Here is a 23774-nt window from a genome sequence, read left to right on the forward strand (position 1 = left end):
TGTATATCAGAGCACTGGTGCATAAGGAAGTAGGTCAAGGCTATGGTAGGGAACATGTTTGCGGGCAATCACAGGTTTAATGAGCCTTAACATATTGCATCTCAAAAGCCTCAGGGTCACGCCCATATCTGACACACAGGCATTCAAATGAACAACTTCTGAATGTCTTGCACTTGAGGAAGGTTGGTGAGTTCCACCAACTGCTGGAAAGGCCAGAGAAACACTGTATACTTGAAGTTATTTGTAAATGTTTTAAAACAAAAACAAGTTCAGAAGAATTATAACGAATCATGTGTATAATTAAAATAATTTATTTTTATTCAGTTTTCATTTGTACCAGCTGCTTTGTATCGTGCAGGCAGAAAAACCACCAGGTGTCAGAGGAATGTCTTTCACTTGGTTTTGTTTGATTGGATATGAAACATTAATGCCATAATCATTGAAAGTGGATTTCCTGTCTGGTTTTGAGGCTTTGGAGGAAATGTTTGAAAAGGGATGCATTCAAGCAGAGATGAACATTTACTGACCTCAACAGAAAAAGAAACACAGCACAACTTTTTCAATACAAACAACAGGAAAAGTTTCCCTCAGTAGAAAATTGAATAATGGTTTAAACCAATTCATGGGCGCAATGAAATCACAGCGCCAACTTGCAGCCGATAGGCAGCACTGCATGTACTGACCCCAGCCTTCAAGGTCAGATGACAGGCTGCTGTAAGCATTCGTGTTTGTTTTGTGTGCATGTGTGTGTGTGTGTGTGTGTGTGTGTGTCCAAGTTCACTTCAAACTGACAGTGGAAAGAGAACAAAGAAAATGAAGACCGTTCAGTCTTCGTGAATGTTGAAAAGCTTGGCCACCTCATTCAGATCTGTATGTGCCTCTCCATCTTTGATTATCTTCACATAAACAGAAACAACAACAGATTAATACTCATTCCATATGCAAACACTGAAATGGAGATTAGGGCTAAAGCTGCAATTCTCATGCACATCTTGTCAGGGAAGCACAGATCTATAAAGCCTGGTTTATACTCGACATATCCGCTAGTTAGTTTGGGTGTGCGCGGCAAATAGGACATCATGGCGGTGGTGGAGGTTTGCTTTGGTTTTGGTTCAATGTGATTTCGGCTGGCAGAGTGTACGACTTTTTTGTAACTTTGTGATTGACTCCATATCCAAAGATGTATGACTGAGTCAAGATGGGGGAATTTACACATGCAACACCTTTAGAAATCCAAAATTACTACCTGAGGTGAAGTCCTTTAGGTTTTCTTTGAAGCACTGAGGGAATGCATAAATTTTTGCACAGGTTTTCAAATAATTTAGACGTGTGCTTTTACGACAATTTGGTGGTCAAAAAATGCACTGGAATCGCAGTAAATACTCGCTTTACAGACATAAGCAATGTATCCAAATAAAGCTTGAATAAAGATAAAAATTCCAAATATAGATTCAGTGCTGATTACAGAGCCGGCTTTACTGACAAAATGTGCATGAAAATCACTTTTCATCATAACGCAGATGTGAATGTTTTCTCTGCTCACCTTCCTTGCAATGGGCATTCTGTTGAAGACATTCCACAGAACGATACCAACCACCACCTTGTCCCTCAGATAAAATATTATTCCCTTCCCATAATCCTCCTTTTGCTGGACAGGAGGTGCGGGGGTCACTGTTCCCACCTCCAACACTCCAGCAACTGCCTCCGTCTCACTCTCTGAGCGGATTCCGGTTCCTGTAAACACCAAAAATGTGTATTTTGTTTACTTTTTTGGTACTATTGATGAAGCGATCTACATGCAAGCAAATGTTTGTGTACCTGATTGTTCAGTAGCAGCTTTTGGTGTGTCCTTGGCTGTGGCTTTAGCAAACACTCCAACAGTGGGCAAACTGCTGTCCACTATACCAATGGCTTCATATCCTACATCTGGTCCAAGATCGCTCCTGAAGATGAGCATATAAGAGGGCTCTCAGACTTAAAATAGTTAACCCACTGTCCTTTTAAACTCTGCATGAGTGGAATGCTGAGTATGAATACACTGATGTTTCTCACGGTGCACTCTTAAACCATTGCTTTACACAACTACTTTCAGCTTCGAGTTCAGCAAGTTACTAGTTTGCTACTATGTTGTTTTCCAGAGCAAACTTTTTCCATTCATTCAATTCAAGTTTATTTGTATAGCACAAATAATTGTTTCTAAGGAGCTTTACAAAACGTGCACATTATTGCATTATAATCAAAATCAGAGGTTAAGGTTATTAGTTACTATAACTTTATTAGTTACTAATAATTTAACTAATAACTAATTACTAAATCTTCATCAGGTTAAGTTATTAGATACCTGCAGGTTAACTGTTTATAAGTAATGTCTGTGTGTATATGTTCAATGAAGTGTATTAGCTTTTTCTTTTCGAACTAAAAAGGTAGAAATTAAATACTGTTCACTCCAATTGACACATTTTTAAATCACTATGAAAAACTTTTTTTTAAACAGCATAATTTTGTAATTCACTTCATATCTATTCAAGTTTCCACCAAATCGAGCAGTATTTCTTAAACCCAGATAAATCGGCTACTAATTAAAAATTTTGTAGTGAATTATCTATTTTAACCTCTTCAGACCTGAATTAAGTTCCAAATTTCAGAAAAATGGGATGTCATGTGGCATCCATTGTAATGGACGCAGGGTCTGAAGGGGTTAAAAAGTGAGCTTAAGGTGTGTTTACCAGAACATAGACTGATGCCAGTAGGGTTTGTTGGCTCCGGTCATGTTTTCACCGGCCAGTCTGCCACTGACCACTGCGTGATCATGATGCTCCACACGCCGGCGGCCCAGCTTAATGTCATAGAAACATGCAGCATCTCCAGCCTAAAACACAAACATTTGATAATATATTGACTTAAGTGCTTGATTCAATCAGATCTATTACAGCTAAAACCTTTTCAGAAAAACGGATTTCTTTCTTTTAGAACCATCTGTCTTCATGCTGTCTCCTGGATTGAGCTAATATCAGTAACATTATAAGACCCCCCCCTAATATAGCCTTACGTACCACCCAGATGTTAGAGCGAGCCTGGAGCTCAGCATTAACCCGATAGCCTCCGAAATCAGAGTCCACTTCCAGCCCGGCTGATTTGGCAAGCTCCACACTGGGCTCCAAACCAACTGCTGCCACTATGTGGTCTGTTTTCACCTAAATCAAACACACAAAGAAAAAAGCATTTACATTATTAATAGGGATGTCCTCAACTAAAGGTTTTCTTGTTTGACTAGTAATCATTTCTTAAGGGATCAGTCGTCTAAGTGAACAATAAAGAATAAATATTAAAAACATTGATATGAGCCTTCAACTGTTTACACAAACTTTTCAATAAAACACTGATTGCATTTTCATGGACACCAACACACCAATTTTAGTATTAATAAGAAAATACTCTCAATAAGAGTCTACCATGTAAACAGAGATTTCTGATGACTTTATTCCGACTAAAGCAAGGGTCTCAAACTCAATTCCAGGTGGACCACAGCTCTGCAGATTTTAGCTCCAACCACCTCCACTCACACCTGTCAAATAGTTTGTAGTAGTCTTAAACACCTTAATTAGTTGGATTAGCTGTGATTAGGGTTGGGACAAAACTGTGCAGAGCTGCGGCCTTCCAGGAATCGAGTTTGAGACCTATAAACTAAAGTCGTAATCGAACTAAACAGAAATCAATCCAAGATGTAAAGTATTCCCGTTTTAGTCGCTTTACTGAAGTGCAGTACAGACATGTAAAAATCTTAATCAAACGATTAAGGCATTTTTTTTAGTACTTTTTGCTGCATTTTGCGACAGGATGCACATATGACAATTGTTAGGTGACAAACAAATGAGAGTGTCAAGCAAGAGACAACATTTTTTATGCGAGTGGGAAACAATGACTATGCAGAGACTTCTGGAAGAAATAGAAATTAAAAGGTACTTTATAGTTTGTCATGGGAGCATGAGTGAAAAGTTCATGAATGATATTGCAGAGGTGGCCTGCTGCATGAGAATTTGTGTCAGCCGTTGTCTGTTTGCATGCATAGTGTAAGGAATGAACTGCAGTTGAACTTGTCACAAAATTAAAAAACAAAATTACCAAAATCACATATGGTGCCATGATGAACACAAACTGTTGATGCATGAAACGCCAGAGGAAACAAGCATCGAATTAAGTTAATCAAACAATGTACTATAACATGTAAAACAGAAACAGAGGATAAAAGGAACATTCAAAAAGCAACCCATGTATATTATTGTCTTATTCAGATTATAGCTAATAATTTGATTAATGATGTCCATGTAAACATAGTCATTAAGATAAACTAGTGCTTTCTTAGTTTTTATGTACAAGATTAAGCTGGAATCATACAGATTGCATAATCTAAACATATATCTTTTCCATTTTAATTGGTTTATTTCATACTAGACATTTTGCCATCAATGTATATAGCATTTCTTTTTCATTTTTGGCACGGCCAAGTTCAAAGACTTATAAATAGTTTATTGAAAATGATGAATGATGATTCGTTGTTCACCAGATGTGCGGACAGTGTGATTCCATTCAAAAGATCCAAGCAATTTTTTAAAATAATTGTTACATTTCTTCTCATCTCTTTATTATTTATGTTGATGCCATACATCTCTTTATTATCTCTATATATTATCTCTATATTATTATACAAAACGTTTACCCTTTTGTGTATAGCAAAAGTAATGTTTTACGAAAAAGGAAACTCACCAGTCGTCCGTCCTTTAGCTTGATCTCCAATTTGTCATTTTTGTAGGTCACATTTTTTACTACAGCATCCGTAATTACATTTACACCCTCTGTGAAAAGACAAAAACCTTAGCTGTAGCCAAAACACCAACATTTAATACAGACAATTAAGGAAAAACAAACAAACTCCTGCATTAAACAGAATTTGAAAAGTACAACAGGTTTCAAACAGGTTATCCAAACATTGCTGAACACAAACACATGCCACATTTATTGAGGCTGTCGGGCTTCTCAAACAAACATCATTTATTTACTCTCTTACCTTTCCGGACTTTCTCAGTGGTCCAGTTACTCAAGTATTCAGGCAGCACTTTTCCCATGTTACCCTTCTCTGGGAAGAGCTGCATCACCTCTAAACCAGGGTCAGCAGCTACAGAGAAAATAATAACAGCATGAGAACATTTTAATATTTTATATTGTATGATATGAATAAATACATTACCTAGTATTACATACACGTCAATAACAATCTCATGTATGTCATGACCCTACTACTAACAAGCAAGCACTAACAATGTTTATATCAAATTGATATATTACACACACATTTATTCAGTAATTCACATATACATACATATACATATATACCCACACACTTTCCCCTGCTATCTCAACACTATGACCTGATTTTTCCCCCCTTCTTTTTCTCTGAGTGACAGCTGAGTGTTTGGACTCACATCTGCGACCCAAGGCACATGCAAGCTCGCTACCGAGAAAACCTCCACCGATGATGGTAATGGACTTAACCTCTCTGGAGATCTTCTCCAGAGATCTAAAATCTTCAATCTACCAAAAAGAACATATGAAGGTTACATTCTGGAACAAACAGATTCATGTAGACAGGATTTACACTTTTTTTGCCCCCCCAAAAACATTTGTTTTTCAATCATTTTTTTTAGAACATACAGGATAAAATTTGTAAATATTTGACACTTGGTTAAATCACCCAAAAATGAAAACTACCACATTATCTACTCTCCCACATGTGATTTTAAACCTTTATGTGTTTTCTTCTTCTGTTGAACATAAGTAGATATTTTGAAGAATGCTGATTGCTGGGAACCATTGACTACCACAGTAGAAAAAAATACTATGTAAGTTAATGGGTGCAGCAAAAAGCATTTTTCAAAATATCTTTATTTGTGTTAAACAAATGAATTAAACTAAAATATGCTATGAACAAGTATAAGTTGAGTAAAAAATAACAAAATTTTCATTTTTGGATAAACTATTCATTCAAGCATAAAAAGTACTTTGTTTACTACAAAAAAAGTCTTTTATTTTGATTTGAACAATTCACAGATTTTCTAAAACAAGATACAAGGACACAAAGAATGCTAATATCAAGAAAACGCAATGCAAATGCTGAAAATCCTGTTTAAAGATAAGAAAATGTACTCTTATAAATCATGTGCTAGAGATTAGCATAAGACTGTCCTCCAGTGGAGTTCTGCACATTAACATTTCCACATTTAGCTTCTCATGAGATGTTGTGCATGTGCATTTGCCCTTAGTAAAGGAGCTCAACTTAAAAAACATGCTATTCTGCTTCACTAGTTTACAGTGTACTGACACTGTAGATTTCAGCATAATCTGATCTTGACCCTGATGATTTTATTCAGTTGACCAATATTACATTTAACATGGAAATTAATTCAAAACCATTTAATATCCATACTGTGAATTGTTCGTGTGAAATCTTATTTTTCAAAAAACAAAACAACAACTGGAAATAAACTTGATTTTATTCATTATCATGAGGAAAGCTTTCTCTGTCTCAGTGATTTACTGCATGTTGATAAAGATTTTTTCTCTGTTATGGAATAACTTCAACCTCATGTCAAAAATGTATGTATTATAATTATATTTATAACATTATAAACAAAATGTACTAAGGCAATTAAAGTGTCTAATTTAATATTAAAAATAACAATGTGATTAATAAATAAGAAATATGTTCAATCATTAATCAGTGCAAAATATACAATTACATTCTTTTCAGACCTGTAATTTATAAAAGAATACATGATGCTAAGTAGTATTATTAAATGACTAAAAAGTTAAAAATGGGTAAAGCCTCATGGTTTTAGGGATATTAGCAAAGTATAAACATGTAAAAAGAAAATTATTTCACATTTTTTCTCTAATGTCATCAAATCAAGACATACTTTCCTAAAGAGGGTTGTCCTCTTAATGACCTCTTCTCCTGCTCTGTCAATAACCTGCAGGTTCCTCGGCACCCCACCTAACACACACGCATACATTTACATGATACACTTACAAATTACATTCACATCTCAGCATGTGTGTTTATGTTTTACCTGTGGCAATGAGGCACTTCTCATAGGAGATCTCTGAACCATCACTCAGCTTGACTTTATTTCCTCTGACATCCATGTGCACCACCTACACCACGAGTATAAACACAGACAGGGTAATAATGAGGACGGTTCATCCATACACACTCAAGCATTTATGAAAGATTTTCTCCTCTTCTGTTACAACAAGATTTTCTACACACACTCCTGTGAATATAATTAAGAGCATAGTTAAGCCCACAGGAGGAGGAGATGCTCATGTATCTCACCTTACGGTCGGTGAGCACAGCCACACCACCGTTCTCCACCTTGGCAAGATCTGCAGGACTGACGTAGAATGAGGGAGGCTGGAAGTAAATACTGAAAAAACAGAAACAAGTAAAAATCACATTCACAGCCTGAAGTAATAAAAACAAACCACAAAATTCGAATCCTGATTTAATCTAAAACTGATAAAGCCTAGTTTACACTACAGGATTTTAAACCCGATTTGGAAGTTTAACAAGTTTGCAAATAGATCAAGGAAAAATCTGGGGGTGCTCGGCTGTCTTTGTGTGAACTACTGAACAACGCATCAAAGTGGCTCGCTGACGTGTTGCCAACAACTCGCAGACGAAAATCTAATATCTAGCATGCTGAATATTCTAGAGCAGTTGGGCGGCTCGACCCCATGTGAGGTCAACTGTAGTGACGAGCTGCAGCCAATGAGAGAGCATTTCAGCACAAGCTGAATGGCCATTGTGCTCAGGAGCTCAATGGAAACATCAGTGATTGGCCAGAATGGGCATCGATGCACTCCCTTCATTCTGTGTTAACATTGACATGAGAGTAGGCTATATTTACAGTAGAATTCTTTAACTATTAGAATTACCATACTGCTCATTCTGACCTCTCATACAAGATGTCATATTATCACGTCATATTTACAATCAAAGCTTCAATTGAGATATTAAAATTAAGTCACGTCATCATATTTTATAACACCATTACCCTAAAAATATTATCTTTTTGGTAATACAGCCTAAAAATACATAGTTAAGATACTAGAACACGCAAAGGGGTGGGCCTGACTTTCATTTTCCCTTTTAAACAGGAGCTATTTTGTGGCACAGAATATGCTGTTTTGAAATATATTTCTAAAGTAAATTTCTGTTTTTGCTACATAAAGTTATGTTTATGTTAGCAGGAGATTGCTAGGCAAAAATGCATGCATATTTAAAGTCACAGCGAAAAGTTGGGGCATTATCAGGGTATGTGCAGGAATCCTAAAGGTATTTACAATATCTTTTTAAGACTTTTTAAAGACTTCAGAATATATTAAGACCTCATCGCCACTTCAAGTTCTGGACAGTATCAAACCTTTAATTTAATAAACAGTTCTTGTTAAGTAAATCAGTGGAGCACAACCATGCAAGAGAACTCAGAAGCAAAGCTTGAAAACTAAATTACACGGTTGTTTTCAGCGACAGCCTTCAGCCAATGTTTAAACTTATCTTTCTCCAACCAGGAGTACGCAAACTAACATTTTCCCATTTTGCCATCTGTTTCACTCTACTGATTCACTACATGTGGAGAGCACCAAATCACCTTCCCGTGTTTGTCGCAAATTACATGACATGACCATGGCGGAGGAGCTTGGCCAAATGCACACTGGGCTGAACTAATCACGTAGATCAAGCATGCTGTTGTTAATATTAGGAGGAAAATAAATATTTTTATGCTTTTTTGGAGTCAAACTCAAAATTTAAGACCTTGTAAAAACACGAATAAAACAATACATTTTAAGGGCCTTCATTTTCTCATAATTGATTTGTCAACTTTTATTACTTTAAGACCCTGCAGTAACCCTGGTTATAGATGGTAGTTTTATATCAAAGAGTTATTAAATTACCAGAATTAAAAACTCCCTGACAGCCTCTGTAGTGTGAGTGTTAACGCCACATCTCTCCACTTGAACCTTGCTGTCAGTGATGTCAGCACACAAGCAGCCAATAGTGTTCAGCTTTTTCTGATGGCTCCTTCCTAAAAATTTAATTGGCTGTGGTTTGGTGGCTTGACTGAGCTTTTGGTGAACGAGTTGTTGTCAGATCATGTAGTGTGAACGGCACAGCGATCTGCCGATGTTTAAAGTCATGTACTGTAAACTAGGCTTATGCCGAGTTCAGACTGCATGATTTTCAAAGTAGTCGTGTCACAGATGTTTTCACACTGCATGACTATCTGGGCTAGCGTTTTGTCCCTGCTTTGTTTACACTGCAAGATAGATCAGCGACAGGGCTTTGCATGACTTTACAATAGGAAGAATCACCGACATCTTCGTCCAAACTATGTCTCACAACCAAAAACACGTAGTATATCTTTTGTTATTAACTACATAACGAGAAAGAAGTCTTTAATGGGGTAGAAAATGTACATATTTGCTCACCTGGGTTTGAAGAGAATTAGCAATTTCTCCCCAACTTTCTTTTTTGACCAGGTTGTGATATTGCTCACATGACATGACAAAACAGACACGGGTGCTTCTGCCAAATTTACAATAGTTTTTCCTCCATTTCTTGGGTCCAAATAAACTGAAAATGAGCACTTTAACTTATTCTCCAGCCTCCCACTGGCCTGCAGGTACACACACATACTAGTCTAGTTAATGCTGCTCTTCCATTGGCTGTAGGTGATTGCTGATGTTATTTTCAGTCAAAACTCATTTCACACGGCATGATTTGAATCACCGACAGCTCCAGATACTTAGCATGCCAAATATCTCACAGGCATCGGCGACTCATCTGCAATTCTCTCAGATCGCGTCATTGATAGTTCACATTATGGGATTGTCACTCACGTGACCGAGCACCGATTTTCCTGTGATTTCAGGCATTTGTCGGCGATTTCTCATAACCTGTCGGCGAGTCAAAATCGTGGCTAAAATCATGCGGTTTGAACTCTGCATTAATCGGTTAATCTTAATGACTCGGACACGCACCTCCTTTCTTTGCCGTTCCACTGTTTGAAGCGCAGTGATTCTGTGACTTTGGGATCATCAGAGAACCAGAGCTCTTTAGAGAGAGGAGGTCTCATGTAGGGCAGGTCTGACTCCTCTGTGATAATCAACACCTGTGCATAAAAGCCATTAAAACATACACACTTTAGCATCTAAATATACTGTGCATAAGGGATATATGTATAGTGTTTTATTTAAAAAAATTACTATTCACCAAATTTAATTGACTATTTTTGTTTCGCAATATATAGGCATAAGAATAGGTATATATATTATATGTATAAATATAATTATTATATTTACAAAAAATATAACAGATAATATAATAGGTATAATAGGTATAATAGGTATGTAGTTTGTATTGACAGCTTGAATCGTTTTTTTATTATACTTTGCAATTAATTTTACTTTTACAATTTGGATTTTATTAGGGCATTATAAAATTGTACGGTTTTACTGTATTTTTGATGATATTTTAGATGAAACTTTTTCACCTAACTTTTTTATTTTTTTTTACCAGTTGTTTGTTTAATTATTTAGTTTTTGTTTCATTTAACTCAATATTAATACTTACTATTTCTAAAAATGTAATAATCTATGATAATCATAACTCTACTGACAACCTTCTGATTGTTTTTAAAAATTTGAAGACAAAAAGTGTTTTAACAACCCAAATAACATTAAAAACAACTATACAGAAATAAAATAAATCCTCACTTATGTTATCAAATTTAAATAATTATTTGAAAATAATAATAAACAATAATATATCAATACTATCAAGTTTTTGTTACTATGACCAATGGCAACTATTTTATTCGGGGTGGGGGGCTTAAGCAACCCTTTATTATGATTGCCCACCTTAGACATTCTGCTAACTTTAAGTAATTTAGAAACTACATGTCAACTAATTGTCATTAGAGTAGACACTTAACTGATTAGGTAGCCTTGAGCTACATGTCAGCTTATTCTATTAACCCTAAACCTAATCCTAACCAAACAGTCTACTAATGCTCTACTAACACTTTAATGAGAGTCACTTAAGATTTACATGCAATGTTACTTATGAGTCAAAGTCGAAAGCAGATTTTTAAAAATTTGCTTTTCCAAATATAAATATTATATATTATATACATATAGACAATTGTCATTGGTTCATGAACATTTATAACTGTGTGACGAGACAATTTAATCATAACATTATTTATCAATATGTGCCTCTTTTTGGATTTTTGGAAGCTATAGAAATAAAAAATGTAAAACGGCAAACACGTGGTGACTATTGTTTTTGTTTTCATCCCTTAAAATGGTTTATATAGTTGCACACAAGGTTTATCACCCTCACATTTGGTAATTCCTGTCAAACTCCTGTTTCCATTTGTCACTAACCCCTTTCAAACTTATGGACTTTTCTGGAAATTTAGCAATATAATTGTATGAATCAAGTTGTTCCGGCAATTTCCATGAACAATAAGTTACTAGTAATTACATTCCTAGTAAATTGCCAGAATTCTGCTGTGTGAACAGCACGTTATTAGTTTACTGATAAAGGCACTCCTGTAATTTTATAGCAATTTACCAGCATTACTTTGTGAAACGGGCTAACAAATACAGTTACACATGAGCTTTATCATAATTCTGCCTGACTATGACCAAACTCACCCTGGCACCAGGGTCACGTGCACGAATGGAGCGAGCTGCAGCGAATGAAGCCGTGCCTCCACCTATGAGCAGGTATGGAGCGTGTTCAAGGACATCCAGGTGAGGAGCAGTGGGATCAATCGGCTCTGCAGCAGGAGCAGCAGCAGGACTAGTCTCAGGAGCTGCAGCAGGCCAGAACAAGAAAACTTTAGTACAAACACACTTATGCATGTAAACAAGCTTATCCTGATCGCTAAATTAGACATGTGAGTGCACTTAAGATTATCTGTAAAAAAATATGTGCGGGATCTCAGGAACACAGTGCTAGATGAGGGGAGAGATTAGCATTTTTATAGTAATATTAGCAGAAATTGAACATCAGGTAATCTGGAAACACTGCTGAAAATTGGTCATAAAGGCCCTGATATACACACAGCAAAATAAGTTTTTGTTCTTTATTTAGGAGTTAACAAAAATTTTGAATAAGTTGAAGAGTGACATGGTATTGCTGAATGCAGTCAACCCATAAGAAAGGAGAGTTTAGATGAATGTGTGAACTGTGATGTTTCTAGTCTTAATAACAAGATTAGCATTAGAGCTACATTGATTTTGAGTATGTGACTTTTTTTTTTGCCAACTCTTAATATATTCACTGGCCACTTTATTAGGCATACCTTTCTAGTATGGGGTTGGACCCTTTTTGCCTTCAGAACTGCCTTAATCCTTCGTGACATAGATTCAACAAGGTACTGGAAATATTCCTCAGAGGTTTTGGTCCAAATTAACATGATAGCATCTCACAGTTGCTGCAGATTCGTCAGCTGCACACACGATGCGAATCTCTTGTTCCACCACATGCCAAAGGTGCTCTATTTTATTGAGACCTGGTGACAATGGAGGCCATTTGAGTATAGCGAACTCAATTTCAAATTCAAGAAACCAGTTTGAGATAATTTGAACTTTATGCAATGGCACAGTATCCTGCTGAAAGTAGCCATCAGGAGATGGGTACACTGTAGTCATAAAGGGATGGGCATGATCAGCAACAATACTCAGGTAGGCTGTGGCGTTGACACGATGCTCGATTGGTACTTATGAGCCCAAAGTGTGCCAAGAAAATATCCCCCACACCATTACACCACCAGCACCAGCCTGAACCATTGATACAAGGCAGGATGGATCCATGCTTTCATGTTGTTGACGGGAAATTCTGACTCTACCATCTGAATGTCAGAGCAGAAATTGAGATTCATCAGACCAGGCAACCTTATTTATATATTCTATTGTCCATTTTTGGTCAGCCAGTGTAGATTGTAGCCTCAGTTTCCTGTTCTTAGTTGAGAGGTGTGGAACCTGATGCAGTCTTCTGCTGCTGTTGCCCATAGGCCTCAAGGTTGAACGTGAAGTGTATTCAGAGATGCTCTTCTGCATACCTCAGTTGTAACAAGTAGTTATTTGAGTTACTGCTGCCTTTCTATCAGCTCAAACCAGTCTGGCCATTCTCCTCTGACCTCTGGCATCAACAAGGCATTTGCGCCCACAAAACTGCCACTTACTGGATATTTTCTCTTTTCAGACCATTCTCTGAAAACCCTAGAGATAGTGGTGCGTGAAAATCCCAGTAGATCAGCAGTTTCTGAAATCCTTAGACCAGCCCATCTGGTACCAAGAACCATGCCATTCAAAGTCACTTAAATCACCTTTCTTCCTTATTCTAATGCTGTTTGGACTGCAGTAGATCACTTTGACCATGTCTACTTGCCTAAATGCATTGAGCTGCTGCCATGTGATTGCCTGATCAGAAATTTGCATTAAGCAGCAGTTAGACAGGTGTACCTAATTAAGTGGCTAGTGAGTGTATACAATGTATTATTCTATGATTTAAATAAATATACGTTTCTAAAATCTGTTTAAATGAATGATTAAATAATTATCTCCCATAAACTTTACAGCAGGTTTCATTATTGACAAACTACATTTTTGATGAATCCTGAGCAAATTATTTAGTGGGATATATATTTTACACCTACTGCTGAAACAACGTACTTACTACAAGCATTAAATTATGTATTAAGTTGTTTCAAGTATCAAGCTCTCGATTTCAAAATAAAAGAAGGTGGGGCCTACCAATTCCACAATCACCACAGACCACACTGAATGTATTTACAACTTTATTTGTCAAAAAAGGTTTGTTTTTCAATTTAATTTGATGTATTTCAAGGCCTTTAGTGTGTGACCTTGTACCATTAGCTTTAGTCATTAGCATTACAACAGTCACACTATGACAAAACAACCTTTCAAAGAAATGAAGTGACTGAGAAAAGGACATCTTTCAAAAGCGATGACAATGTAGTTTATATAGTCAAAAATAATAAAAGATCTTAAATGAAAAAAGAAAAATGACCAAAAAATAAAGGTGTCCATATGTGTATGAAGTACTTATAACTATCTTTATCGATAACGTGTTTAATCTGCAGAACTGATTCCCATCCAGTGAAACCTGGACTCTTACCACTCTCAGAAACAGATGAAGCCTCTGGAACATGCTCGGTGCTGACTACAGGTACAGGCTCTGTTTATAATCCCAATGTAAGAGGAGAGGAAAGACGTTAACCTCAATTTCCAAATAAAAAAACAATCCTGGATTTCCATGCAGATGTGTCAAGCTTACCACTCTCAACCACAGGAGCTATTGGCTCTTCACTCTGTATAACTTCTGGAGCTTCTGCAACAGTTTCCGTTGCTGTAGCTTCAATAATGGGTTCCTGAACAGAGGCTTCAACAACGGGTTCCATTAATGGGGATTCAATAACGGATTCCGCAACAGAGGCTTCAACAACAGGTTCTGTTACTGCAATTTCCACAGCGGGTTCTGGAATAGACGATTTTACAATAGGTTCTGCCACAGCTTCAGGTGACTCCACAATATCTTCTGTTACTGGAGATTCTTCAACAGCGGGTTCTATCAGAGTTGGTTCTTCAGCAACAGGTTCTAATTCCACAGAATGAGTAAAACAAAATGAGACAGAAGATTTGGGTTGGATTCCAAAAGTGCTCCAACATCTGAAGCAGAACTATAAATGATAACCGATTTGTTTTATTGCCCTAAATCCTGAAACTTTCAAGCTTTGTAAACATGTATGGGTTCTTCGGTTTGGGATATGTTCTTCCTGTTAAAGAGTAAAAAGATCCAGGAGCAGGAATGAACTTGATGGAAAGGGGTAAAATGATGAAAAGGGGTAAAAACATTGGGAAAAGGGCAATAGTTAAGGATGAATGTGAAGGTGTCTTCATTCACTTCTTGTCTGAGTTGCAGCTTTCCTGAATGATCCTCCTTCGCATTTGGGGATGACTATCATGCAACCAAGAAGCATGTCATATATTCTGAAGGAGTTTTCTGAACCATTTTCAGAATTTTTCTTGTGGCTTCATAATCACTACATTAAATTCCTTCCATGTCTCTCTGAAAAACTCAAAGCTCCTTGTTTGCCATTTATTTATTAATGTGTGTAACTGCTAGCACAGAAGCTTCTGTATTAACAGATACTGAGGCTGGATCAATGTGTTGGTGCCAAACCAAAAGTTCCAACAGAAATATATGGAGCAACAGGAGTCCTGTTGAGTGTTTCTTCAAAAGCTTCATTGTGCAAGACAGACAATCCAGAAAAATGGCTGGTCTAGCCATCTAAAGTATTTCCAAACACTTTAAAATTGAACAGTTAAAACAAGGCAATGAGCAAGACAAAAAAGCCTTCTTCAAAACACTAAGGAGTTAGTGTGACGAATAGAAAAGGAGGAAAGAAAAAGTGGTGACCATGTGGTGAAATGTTGGTTTGGTGATGACAGACAAAATGTGATGCAAAATATAGAACTGACACGTCTATCAACAATGAAAGAAGAACTTCATAGAACATCACCTCAATCCAACCGCTCATGGCTTAAAGAAAGCTTGGATACAATTTGCACCATTTTATAGTGATAATTCAAAATAACAAAGCAATTAAAGAATTGTGAATACAATCAATGAATAGTCAATCGGTTGAATGAAGAATGTCAATGAAGTTACCCATAGTCACACTAAAACAAATGCTGACATCGAGAAGACAATGTATTCAAAGAAATGAAAGGTAATGATGACAATTCTAAAGACAACGAACAGTTCACAAGTACATGGCAAGGGGAATGTATACAAAAATAGAAATTTTAGAAAAGTTAGATGACATTTAAACAAGTGAAAGTTGTTAATAGGAAAAGAAGGCACATGCTGTATGAAGCATGCAGTGACCCCCGAAAGCATGCCCAACTGATTGTGACAGCTCATGTACATTTTAGGTATTTTACTTATAGGAATAATAGTTATAGGAATCAATAATGGGAATCAGCCACCAGGAGATTCCCTCTAAATTTTGCCCTAGCGCTATTTTCCTCAATACATTTGCACTATTAATATAAATTCTAAACTGATATAAATCTGCCAACAGCAGCTTTGAAGTGCTGCAATAAACACAGAACTAAAGTATGAGAGGTACCTGGATTTCACAATCTGTCCATGTATTTATTTATTCGCAGGTGGCAGAATTTTGTATAGTGTGCATTTATCTAGTCAATGCATGCTAGTACAACAGACCCTACTCTGTTAGATGGAAATTTTCTACCCCCAAAACAAGTTCCTATAACTAACCTGAAACACAAGTACTTCAAACAATAGCTGTTACAAAAAACTTAATAAGTCTTCTATGATTTTTACAATATCCCAAAAAGACTCAACCGAAAGTGAGGCTAAGTATCTACACAAAACAACAGACCAAACATCCAGTTGCTTTTTTGAAAAATCCCCAGATGACAGCCTTTAGTCTATAAAGGGACTAAACAGCAACGGTGAACATGCAAACAGTATAGGGTTCCATCAGAAACTGTTGACTTACTCTGTGGTTTCACTTAAAGCCGATGGTTGATCAATTGACAAATGGTCCAAGACCATCATAATAGGCTTTCTTTAAACCTCAAATCATCCACTTAATGCCAAAGAGTTAAACATGTTTAGCCTCTACATATAACTTCCAGTGTGATTCTTATTCATATGCAGGGCTCGAAATTGCGACCATTTTAGTCGCATATGTGCCCGAAATTTAAGCTATGCGACTCATAATATATATTGGGAGCATTCGTGCGACTGCATATTATGGTTGTAGTGCGAGTGTGTAGAGTTTTTTTTTTTTTTCTAAAAACGTGGTAAATTCACTCTTCCCTGCCGCTATATTGGTTCATATTAGCCGTCAATCACTCAAGACTTTCCGCTGTCAGATGACAGGGAGGGAGCTTTTGTGACCGCGGGGATTGCAAACGGCTGAAGAGTGAAAAGTACACTGAATCTCGATGCGTTGTATGCACTGCGTGTTCAGCCAACACAATCTCACGGCAATTCATAACTTTTTCATACATTTCCTCGTGAGCAGGCTGCAACAGCGCAAATGTCCGCTAAAACACCATCGCCAAAGAAGCTTGCCTTTACTAAGTTTGATCTGATGCGGCTTATAACAAAGAACAGTATTGCGCCGGTGGGCATCGGGGGAATCCTGCTCTGCCCCCCTCTTATTGGGCCGGCTGACTCGCATGCTTTCCCGCAAACACAGAAAATTGTAATTCAGCGCATAAAGAGGCTGAGCATTAAAACGACACGAACCGAAACCAAAACTTTTAAACGTGAGGCTTTTCTTCCTTTCTTTTGTCTGTTCTTTCTTGAGGTGTATATTACTTTTCTATTTAATTACTGATGACTGCTTTGCAGCTTTCAGCATTGGATTAAATGATTTATTATATTATTTCGTTTGTTTTGTAGCAGAAATATTATTTATTAAATTGGCATGCATATAAAAACAATAGTACAAAATAAATATTTCTTACTACAATGCTTCATTTGTGTTTGATGCAAACCATCAATTTATTTTTCATTTTTCATAAATTAACAGTAGGACTTTATATAGCAGATAACTTGCATTAAAGCACATTTAAGGCATCATGATGATGAGAAATATAATTCATTATTAGTATTATTGTCATCATCATCATCATCATCAATAATATTTTATAATTATTCAACATTCATTTTGGAATTGTTGCACAAATATTAAGTCATCACAGCATTAGTTAGATAGTTGTTTCTGGGTTTTGTTAGTCCCAATTGATGTTGTTTTCAAATACAATAAATCCCTTAATATACAACTTGTCAAATATATCATTCATTTTTGGTGGATGCTCCTAATTTTTTTCTGGTGCTCCTAAATTTTTTCTGGTGCTCCTAAATATTTCAGGTTGGGAGCACCGGTGCTACCAAGTAAGAAAGTTAATTTCGAGCCCTGATATGTGTTTATTTTTAAAAACATAATTTTCCATTTAAAGCTTTTTGACAGAATACATAAATAACTGATGAGAATGCAGAACTAATGTGAAAGATACATTTATACTATGATTAAAATACAGGCATTAACATTTTAAATCACTTAAAACATTTTTAAATTACATCTGTGTTACTATTAATGCAATTATTTATTATATCGATTAATGTCATATCTTAAAATCTACTATTTTAGTATATTCATGTTGTTATTCCCTTCCCAAGACACATGTGCTGTGTTATCCTTCATTAGCGGGACATTCTGTGCATGCTAATATCCCTAGGTTGCTCCACTGACATAGGCAAATACCATCCAGTGCCATGAAACCTCAGAGATCGTCGGTAAAGGCTGAGAATAATGTGTATATGAATGCAGACAGATAAGAGAAATCTTATACTAGAATGTAGAAAAAATGTCTCACCTTCCTTTGATTCTGCAACTTCAGCTTAAACAAAAAATACAACATACCACTAAATTTAACTAAAATAATATGCAGAATATAAAAAGACAGAGACACTGAGAACTCTTTGAAATGAAAATATACTGAGAGAGCTGGTAATTACTTAATGTGTAACTAGCAGGCATGGCATGATAACTGGTTTTAAGATTTTACATGTTTTTTGCAACCATTTTATTTAGTTTTTAGGGCAATAGTATCTTCAGCAGAAAATGAACTTCTACATCAAAAGCTACTGGTTCAAAATATTTTAAAGGTTTCTTGAAATAAAAAATAGTGTTCAATGGTGGGAAAAAGTTGTCGTTTTTAACCCAATTTAAAAAGAAATTATTTTTGAGTAATAATCACAATACCATGATACCGTGAAACCTTGATATTTTTTATCAAAGGTTATCATATCATCAGAATCTTATACCAGCCAATGACTAGTAAATGGTCTGTTTAGCATTTTGACTTACCTAAAGCTTTAGCAGGCTTCGACTCTTGACTTTGTCTACTGGCAATTTGTCTCATACGCTCATTATACCTTTCACTGTCCTGCGAGACGGTGCGGTATGCCTACAAACAAACAAAAATAATAATAAAATAAACACTCATGTGAACTGCACGAAAAATATTTAAATCAACATCACATTTGAAAAAAAAAAAAACTTTAATTCTCATTTCTTCTGCCATGTATTATGACATAAAAATGTACTTCAAAAATATGATGGAAATTTATAACATTATTTACTAGAATTACAATTAGGGCTGCATGATGTTGAAAAAAATATAATATTGCGAAATTAGATTTTTCTGTGATAAATTTTGCAATATAAATACAGTTTTACAAGATAGTTGAATAGCACTATTTAACAGTTTCCCGGGATGTCTAACAGTATTCAAGTACAGAAATTCAATAATCACAATGCAAAAAAATTTTTAGTCTTATTTTTAGTCAAATATTAAAACATTTCTTAGAACAAGTAAATATATAGTTTTTTTCACATTCAAAATAAATGAGTAAAAATTTAAAATCTTTCCTTAAAACATACAAAATTATCTGCCAGTGGGTTAAGCAAAATAATCTTGTTTACGCTTTGAGATTTAGATATTTGGACTAGAAACGACACAAAAGTCTTAGTAAGAATTAGTTTTTTGCATAAATCGTATAAAATCTGTATTAATACAGTAATTGAATACAGTTCTGTAGCTTCTGGTCAACTATAGACCTTTTTCTTAGAATGCAAAATTACCCATTATGCTTTGCAGGTGTGCGCAAGGAGAATGCTAAGAACTTCCGGTCGGCAACTGATGCGTATAAACGGTCACATTTGGACAGCTTTGAAACGATAGTTTTAATCTATTTGACCTGCTTTTATCATCTTTAAACTATTACTGTTGTCAATCAGCGCCACCTGCTGGACTGATTGTTTATAAAATGTGATCTAATAGGATGGAAAACAGCTGCTGTGAGGCATTTTTATCCCACTGTCAGACGGCATCTTCTGCCCTATAAATGAAGCCTCGTCAGAGCTAAAGTCAACAGTTTTTCTTGCTTTCAAATATAACCAACCCAAACAAATGTAATTCACCAAAATGTTTGAGAAACACACGTAGCCTACTGTACTGTCCCACTAACACACTGATTTAATAACTGTGACAAAGTGAAAAGGCTAGTTTCATTTCAAAATGACAGAAAAACACAAACCGTGGTAAATACAACACACACAAAATGAAACTTAAAAGGCTCGCGATTAGAATGAACAAGAAATCAGCCAGCAGAGTATCACAGACTTTTATTGGTCATTTTTGTAAATTGTATGACTTACATATCTGATAAGTTTCATGCCAGTTATCTGGTTTGCTCTATAATGCAGTGAAGTATTGCGTGTGTTTGCGTGTGTGTGTGTGTGTGTGTGTGTGTGTGTGTTGAAGAGTCGCTGGGAAACACACACACACACACACACACACACACACACACTGTATTTCTGACGGCGGACACGTGAACTAGGAGAACATTTTTCTCTCGCACTTGAATCACATCTGACAGACAATAACGGCTTTAACAGACACATTTCTAAGTTGTGTGTCACAAAAACGCTCTGTAATACATTAAAAACGCTACTGAAACCCATTTTTGGAGCGCAAATTACTTATTGTAAACACTGTAAACGGAAGTTCTAACCATTCTACCAGAAGACGCTGGTTGATATGACACCCTCCAAGCAGCAGCCAAGAAAAAAGTTTATTATTCAGACTCAACATTAGACTATGTGACTATTGCAGATGCACACACTAGAATATTGATGCTGAAACTATATATTGCGTATACATAATTATAATGTAGAAAACTGATTCAACTTTTCATCCAGATTGGACTGTGTTAATATAAAAAAGATTATGTGATAAAGACTGCCTCATGTTAAACTTTGAAGACAAAAAGTCTGATAAAAGTATTGATAGACATCAAAATGTACAAACTAACCACAATGAATCACCCATTAAAACAGAAACTAAAACAGTGTTGTTTATCTATTTAAGGCCACAATGCCTACACAAAAACATGCTCGGATAAACATTGATTAAATATTGTTATCTGGGGAAATATTACACACTAGAAAAAGCATCATTATTTTTTGATGTATCGCTCCCCACACACATGGACTGTTTATATGGGGCTGAAGAAGATAGTCTTAAGGGTACTTACATAAATGCCTCCCCCCAGACATGCTGCTCCAACCAGGACAAAATACACAGCATTTTCCCCACCACCTCCTGGCGGCCCCGATGACATCTGGGCCCTCTGAACCATCTCCAGCCTTCTGCCATGTCTCAGGACTGAGAAGACAATCATAAAAACAAGGAAATTCTAAGTCCAGTTCAATAATTCAGGTTTATTTGTATAGTGCTTTCACAATACTTATTCTTACAAATAAAAGTGCTTAATCCTTTAACAAAATTCTGTACATGTGTCATAACCCTCAAATAGGACTGAGTTATCCAATTCTTAAGCTACATTATTTTACCATTTACACAGTGGAAATACACCTTTTTTTCCAAATAACAAATGAATCTGTCATTTTGTTTTAATCGGTAATATTCTGTTTTATATTTTGTTTAATTTATTGCTGTTTACCAAGACCTCATGACAACTAATAGCATGCATCTCTCACGGTCTCCACATTAACTCAGTTTAAGATTGCAAACTTGTTTAGTGTACTACTGCACCTTTTTTTTATTTATCCTCGGACAGTGAATCTGTGTAGCCTGAGTAAGTAGTTATGTTCAGGAAGGATGAATTGAACATTTCTTAATTCTGGAATATATTACTCTAATTTAAAAATTGTCAAATCAGCTTATAATAATAAACCTGGTCACAAAATCTGGCCAATGATTGTGTCATGTTTCCAAGCCTTGGTGTATTTTAGGCCAGAGTTGTGGTGTATTTAGCCTTGATGAATTCAAGGCCAGAGTTATGTGGTGTATCCCTTTGTGATCTTCCGATCGAATAATTTAAAATCAGGAAAGCAAGGGTGTACTAAGGGGTCCAAGTTAGCTATAAAAGGCATTATTTTTTTATTTTTTTATTTCTAATAATGAATTCCTTACGAATTAATAAAATAAAATGATTTTAAAATAATTAATGTAATATAACCAAACAGATATCGATATAAAGTTAAACTAAACGCATGAATCAGATTAACATAATATACAGTTAAAAAAAGATACAAAAAATAATGCAAATGAATTATGCAAATTATTCAAATAAATAAAAATGAGGAAAAAACTATTCCAATTCAAACAAAGCATCTAAATGAAACTGAAAAAATAACAGTATAAATTGGGTTTTTGCACAAGAAACTATAATGCACTCATACTAGCATGATCATGTTTAGTAGTTTAATACCTTATGTGTAGCTTTTCACTTTAGGATTTTTACAAAGTTATATACATATTTATTATATAAAGTTGTGGTTATAAAGTTACTCACTCACACACACACACACACACACTTATAAGGAGTAAGGAATGTTGTAAAGAACACAAAACCAATATCTAAGAGTAATATTTAAAATACAAGTTTACTTATTTAGATAGCAACTAGCCGTGTTATTAGAGAAAGAGCCTGTCACTATCGTCAAGTAATCCCCAATACTGTTGTCATGTAATTCAGCTGAACCTCAGCGTCATGAAGCTGTCAGAGCCACAAGTGTGACTTCATAATCACCGACCTTGGCACAAAAATTAATGTAGGTCCTCGTGCGCTCCAACACTGACCCACAAACAGTTTTTTTTTCTGTCATGTAATGATATAGAGACTAGTGAGAATGCCCACAACGCGTATTTTGCTGGAATTGTGGGTAAGCTTGATCGTAGACACCACTGAATGAAACCGACAAATGTTTATCATTTAAATTAACGTTAATTTCAGTGTCATAAGTTTAAGGTTTGACTGTTCACGCGGTTAAATTATATCTAGCGTTTGCAGAGCACCGCACAACTCGCACCAAACTGGAGCTTTATCCCACTAGTGTTTCCACAGAAAGTGTGCAAGGCTTTCTGCGAGACTGAAATGAAGTTCGCAGGTGATTCGTGGAGCCGCAGATTCAGCTCTGCCGCTTTTCTCAACTTGCCTGATTTCCTCGCATTCTGCAGACACAACGTGGACGAGGCCCGGGCCAGCGGAGCCAGCTTATTCCATACTGTCTTGCACTTGAACATCGCAGCGGAGCTGTGCTTCTCTGTGGAACAGTCTGAGGAAATTCACAGCCACGCTTACCGTGCAGCTCTCGCTCAAGGCCGGAGACCTTCTCAGGTCACACACAGCTGCTGTAGGCGCTTCCGCCATCCGCCGGAGACCCGCCCCCTTTGCGTGCTGATTGGCTAGGGCTATAGTGGATTATTGAATAAATGGCTAGTTCTTCTGTCCGTTAATAATGTCAATGGGTTATTGGCTGTACGTAAGGTACGCCTTAAGGACGCCTCATGTCTTGTGACAAAAGACCGCCCAGTAAAAGTCCCGCTATATTTGTATTTATATTATATTTATATTTTAGGTGATTGCTTTCTCTTTTATAACTTTATACTGTTTCCACAATAAAAAGGTAAATAATGTATCAATAGACCACAATAATTGAATGTATATGTGTGTGATGATAATAATAATAAGAAGAAGAAGAATT

General features: G+C 36.1%; 1 protein-coding gene across 4 annotated transcripts; it reads right to left on the bottom strand.

Annotated features, from left to right (window-relative positions):
- Positions 1–295: 295 nt before the first annotated feature.
- On the bottom strand, positions 296–23405 carry aifm1 (apoptosis inducing factor mitochondrion associated 1). 4 transcript variants are annotated; one of them, XM_005165125.5, is made up of 19 exons: positions 23226–23405; positions 21299–21429; positions 19068–19167; positions 18574–18597; positions 14429–14749; positions 14270–14329; positions 11779–11939; positions 10099–10229; positions 7391–7481; positions 7125–7209; positions 6972–7048; positions 5481–5589; positions 5066–5173; positions 4765–4853; positions 3054–3194; positions 2727–2869; positions 1819–1943; positions 1544–1734; positions 296–896 (listed from the first exon to the last, which is right to left on the bottom strand). In XM_005165125.5, the coding sequence occupies exons 1-19, from the start codon at positions 23311–23313 to the stop codon at positions 825–827; spliced, it is 2247 nt and encodes a 748-aa protein (XP_005165182.2). In that variant the 5' UTR covers positions 23314–23405; the 3' UTR covers positions 296–824.
- Positions 23406–23774: the final 369 nt, after the last annotated feature.

This window comes from Danio rerio, chromosome 5 (genome assembly GCF_049306965.1).
Source record: "Danio rerio strain Tuebingen ecotype United States chromosome 5, GRCz12tu, whole genome shotgun sequence".
In the NCBI taxonomy this organism is placed as follows: Eukaryota; Metazoa; Chordata; class Actinopteri; order Cypriniformes; family Danionidae; genus Danio; species Danio rerio.